A 5,633-nucleotide genomic window follows, 5' to 3' on the forward strand; every position below is an offset into this window, starting at 1 on the left:
CAAGGGTAGTAACATCAAAATGAGAGGGAAGCCGGGCGTGGTGGCGCATGCTTGTAATCCCAGCTTTCGGGAGGAGGCTGAGACAGGAGGATCTGTTTGTGGACAGCCTCAGCTACTTAGGCCCTTTGCAACTCAGTGAGACCCTCTTTCAAAATAAAGAATAAAAAATAGGGAGGAGTGTCACTCAGATGTAGAAATGCCCCTGGGTTCCATCCCCATTACCGCAAAAAAAAAAAAAAAAAAAAAAAAAAAAAAAAAATTAGGGATGGAGGACTACCTGGTGATGATATTTGTTTGAAGGATAATTCTACAAAAGGAGAGTATTTATTTCTACCAAAACACTGAGAAAAAAACAGCAAATGGAGTAAATTGCAGCGAGGAGACAGCCTGGACTGGGGAGTATTAGACAGCAAACTCCATTTAACAGAAGAAATGGGGATATTAAGAAAGTGGGTTTTCTGTTCTTGACTTTGAGTTTATGGGGAGGAGGCAGAGGAAACCTTGGGTTTACATTTCATATATTCAGTAAGAGTAATTTATCTTAATTTTTTTGCTGTGTGTTTGTGTGTGTGTGTGTGTGTGTGTGTGTGTGTGTGTGAGTGTGGCACTGGGGATGGAACCCAGGGGCCTTCTACTTCTGGGTTACACCCCAAGGCCTATTTTATATTTTATTTTGAAATGGTCTGAGTTGCTGAGAGCCTCACTAAGCTGCTGAGACTGGCTTCCAACCTGTGATCCTCCCTCCCGTCTCAGCCTCCCAAGTACTGGAATTAAGTGTGTGCCACCACACCTGGCTCCTCTGTTTAGTTTTTAATTAGAAAAAGAAATACAGATCTAACTTTTCCTCCTCACTTTAAACTGCTGGGTTTAAACTGAGAACTGAGAACCTTGCGCATACTAAGCAAGCACTCTTGTCTCTGAGCTACCCTCAGCCCACTTTTTTTGATAAGCTTTTAATTACAGGAAGAGAATCAAGATCTAAACTTCTTGTAGTTTTGCCACTTACTGGACCATCACCCAGTTAGTTTCCCCACAAGTGGCCTATGGTCTTTATAAAAATCATTTGGAGTGCCTGGGAAAGCATAGATTACTGGGGTGCCACCCCCAGACTTGCTGAATCAGACTGGCAATTGGGGCTTGGAGTCCTGCAGGCTGAGCTCAGGAATGGGTCTTATTTATTTATTTATTTTTGGTGGTACTGGGGGTGGAACCCAGAGGCTTTCTACCTCCGGGCTATACTCCCAGACCCATTTTATATTTTATTTGGAAACAGGGTCTCACTAAGTTGCTGAGAGCCTCACTCAGTAGCTGAGGCTGGCTTTGAACCTGCGTGATCCTCCTGTCTCAGCCTCCCAAGCGCGGGGATTACAAGCGTGCGCCACCGCGCCCAGCAGGAATGGGTCTGCCGGGGATGCAGTTAAAGACAGAGGAGCATCTTTTCAGGAACGAGACCCTGTTCACTCACCGTTCAACTTGGTGTCCTTGGTGTCTAACGAAAAGCATGAATGACAGCACACAGTTCAGTATATATCGTATTAATAAATGAAGCGCTCTAGTCATAAAAAAGGTAGAACCACTTGTAAAATAACTTTAATCTCATGGGGTACTTTACAAAGAGCCTTCATGTATTGTGTGTTAGATCATTTCTTGATTCCTAGATCAGCTAAAAAGTTTGTTTAACCTATCTCCCACTATTCTATATCCTTGAGACACTTTAAAATCTTTGTTTTATAAAATGTTAGTTCTTTTTATATGCCTTCTTGAATTTTATCCTTCCTGTGCTTTATCCAGCCTTGTATCTTTGATTCATTGTGCTGCTTAGGCACTGAAATAAAATGAAGTAGGCATGTCTATAACAAATACATAATAACTCTGGGGTCTTACTTCTGTGCAGATAAAGCATTCAGACGGTGGGAATGAAGTTATTTTTATAGACATAGCAACGATTTAAATATGCTCATTCATGTTTGCATATATTATCTTTAAATTTAGATGGCCCGCAGTGGAGAACCGATGGCAAAGAAGATTTTCAAAGGAGTTTTAGTAGCTGAATTGATGGGCATTTTTGGAGCATATTATTTGTTTAAGAAGATGAACACAAGCCAAGGTAATCGTATTTGAGCAGTTAATGAAGTTATGTATACCCTTCAGACATAAAGGGGTATAGTTTGCTAATCCATTTTGGGTACTACATGCAATTGCATTTTTTTTTTTTTTTTTGGTGGTACTGGGGTTCCTGGAAGCCCTTCTACCTCCGGGCTACGCTCCCAACCTATTTTATATTTTTGAAACAGGGTCTCTTACGCCAGCATGGCTGGCTTCGAACCTGCGCGATCCTCCTGTCTCCGCCTCCCAAGCGCGGGGATTACAAGCGTGCGCCACCACGCCCGGCCTTGCAATTGCATTTTTAAAGAAATGTTTTGTCAGATTCAACGTACTAATGTTTTTATGGGCAAAAAGGGAAGCAAGGTATTCATTATTGTAGAGTAGGTGGTTCACATGTCCTTAAAAAAATGTTAATTTGGGCCAGGGATGGTGGCGCACACCTGTAAGTCCAGTACTTGGAAGGCTGAGATAGTGGGATTGCAGGTTCCAGACCAAGCCTCAGTAATTTAGTGAGATTCTCAGCAACCTAGTGAGACCCTGTTTCAAAGTAAAAAAACAAAGGGCTGGGATTATAGCTCTGAGGTAGAAAGCCCTGGTTTCAATCCCTAGTAACACACATACACAAAGCCAGTCTGTTTGTAGACTTGGGAAACTTTTTCATACCTCCTTGGGATTTTATTAGTGGGTAGGGGTGGGTCTGGCTTAGTTTGGAAACATAGATGGAGGAAATTTAGTTCGACCACATTTTACTGTTTAGTAGTCTGAGAAAGCAAGAGGTAATATCACTCACTGTACTCCCAGAATGATCACTCAGTTTACACTATTCTTCCTCTGTATCGATAGTAGACACCAAAATCCTTCCCTGTGTTACCAGTGGGAATTATTTAACTTCGGTTAAATTTTACATTAGAGCCCTCAACTTTTAGTACCTGGGATTGAATCCAGGGGCACTCTATTTCTGAGTTACACCTTCACTCCCTTTAAAAACTTTATTTTGAAATAGCATCTTGTTAAGTTGCTACAGCTAGCCTTGAACCTGCAGTCCACCTGTTTCAGCCTCCCAAATATTGGGATTATAGGCATGTGCCACCATGCCTAGATGAACCCTAAACTTTTAAAATTAGGATGTACTACATTTTCTTTCCCTAAAACTAAAGTAGGAAAGTCCCGGGGGGGTGGCGACTACCTTAAAGGCCTGTCATTTCTGCAAAGTATTTCACTGGAACACTGTACCAGGAATGCTAGAAAATGTTATGAAGGTTATACTTTTATTTTTTTGGTACTGGAAATTGAACTCAGGGGAATGCTACTTCCAAGCTATACCCCTAGCCCTTTTAAATTTTGAAATAGGGTCTCGATAAGTACTAAGGCTGACCTTGAACCTGTGATTCTCTTGTCTCAGTCTCCCAAGTACTGAGATTATAGGTATGCACCACTGTGCTCGGCTACAAAGTTTATACTTTTAAATTGTATATACAAAGTCGGGCATGGTGGCGCACGCTTGTAATGCCCGCGCTTGGGAGGCTGAGACAGGAGGATCGCGCAGGTTCAAAGCCAGCCGCGCTGGCTTAGGAGACCCTGTTTCCAAATAAAAAGTATAAAAAGAGGTCTGGGAGTGTAGCCCGGAGGTAGAAGGGCTTCCAGGAACCGCAGTACCACCAAAAAAAAAAAAAAAAAAAAAAAGTTCATACAGGTATAAAAAAAAAATCCTAACAATTTTTTTAAAGCAAATTAAAAGATTGGTATAAATTTAAAAAACTAGGCATGATTTATTTTTAATTATTTATCAAGATAAAATATCCAAAGAGACAACTCAAAATGATATAAAAGTTATATACTGACAAGGAAAATTTGCTTTTAAATACATTTCTAAATTACACCATATATAAAGGTCAATTTTTTTTTTTTATGGTACTGGGGATGGAACCCAGGGGCATTCTACCTTTGAACTACACACCAAGTCCTATTTTTTAGTCTTTATTTTGAAATAGGGTCTCACTGAGTTGCAAAGGGCCTCACTAAGTAGTAGCTGAGGCTGGCCATGGACCACTATCCTCCTGTCTCAGCCTCCCTAATGCTGGGATTATAAGTGTGCACCACCATGCTTGACCTAAAGGTCAAATTTTAAAATCGTTAACATTAATAAGGCTATGTAATAGCTGGGCGTGGTGGCGCACGCTTGTAATCCCCGCACTTGGGAGGTGGAGACAGGAGAATCATGCAGGTTTGAAGCTAGCCATGCTGGCTTAAGAGACCCTGTTTCCAAATAAAAAATAGGTCTGTAGGTCTGGGAGTGTAGCCCGGAGGTAGAAGGGTTTCCAGCAACCCCAGTACCACCAAAAAATAAAAAAATAAAAGAAGGCTATGTATTAAGAGGTGCAACTCAGACCCTACACTAAAAGACCTGGATTTGCCAGAAGGCCCTTGTAACAATATTTACACGATTTCTATCACCTGGACCCTAAAGCACTGAATTGTGGCTGTGTGTGTTAATGTGATGGATTTCTGATCATATCTAATTTCAAGACTTCCTCTTTTTCATCAGAGTTCAGAGAAACAATGAACAAGAAATTTCCCTATATCTTGGAAGGTATGTTTTTTCATTTTTCTTAAGAATACAAACAACCTTTTCAGGTAACCTGTAAGATCTGGAGTAATTTCTTTATGACTATGGACTAAATGACTTTATTGTGTAACATGTCAATTTCCAACAATACTATTTATAATTACTATTCCTAGCAAGGGGTAAATAGTTCTTTCTGAGACCACATTGGGAGAAATTCCCACATAGCATTACCTAGATGAGAAGAGTTAGCCAATGGGCTGGATTCTTAATTCTTCCAGTAATTAAAAAAATATATAGACTTCAGAATGAGACCCATCTGAGGCCATGATGAAACAAACCACAGCTTAAACCTCTGTTTTGAAAGATTTGTTTTATCTTTTTTGCTAACTTCTCAGAGCTGTTTCTTTCTGCTGAGTAGCCTTAAGTAATTGTTGGAAGGACTGAACATGGTGACATGAACAGTGTCTGGAGCTTATACACGAAATATGCAACAATGTTCCTTTCATTTTATAATGTAGCAATATAGAAAAATATTGCTTTCTCTCAATGTAAATTTAATTTGAACATTTTACATGACTTTAAAAATGACAGCTACTTTTATTTATAGTGTATTACAAATCCATTGAACAATCTGGAATGTATGGAGTCAGAGAGCAAGACCAAAAGAAATGGTTGGAGAGCAAAGATTGAGAGTAAGTGGCTTTTTTTTTTTTTTTTTTTTTTTTTTGCGCACTGGGGATGGAATCCAGGGCATTCTACCTTTGCGCTACACCCCCACCCCCCAGCCCTTTTATTCTTTATTTTGAAACAGGGTCTTGCTGAGTGGCAAAGGGCCTCACTAAGTAGTAGCAGAGGCTGTCCACAAACTGTGATCCTCCTGTCTCAGCCTCCTGAATGCTGGGATTACAAGCGTGTGACACCACGCCCGGCTGGAATATTAATTTATAATTTACTCAATAAC

The 5,633-nt window shown here is 40.4% G+C and overlaps 1 protein-coding gene across 1 annotated transcript; it reads left to right on the forward strand.

Annotated features, from left to right (window-relative positions):
* Positions 1-1,992: 1,992 nt before the first annotated feature.
* On the forward strand, positions 1,993-5,362 carry CEBPZOS (CEBPZ opposite strand; the record flags this gene model as incomplete). Its single annotated transcript, XM_080711353.1, has 3 exons — positions 1,993-2,107; positions 4,652-4,696; positions 5,280-5,362. 3 exons carry the CDS (start codon positions 1,993-1,995, stop codon positions 5,360-5,362), a joined length of 243 nt encoding a protein of 80 aa, XP_080567479.1.
* Between the last annotated feature and the right edge of the window lie 271 nt (positions 5,363-5,633).

The sequence above is a fragment of the Muscardinus avellanarius genome (assembly GCF_963383645.1).
Source record: "Muscardinus avellanarius genome assembly, chromosome: 15".
Classification (NCBI taxonomy): Eukaryota; Metazoa; Chordata; class Mammalia; order Rodentia; family Gliridae; genus Muscardinus; species Muscardinus avellanarius.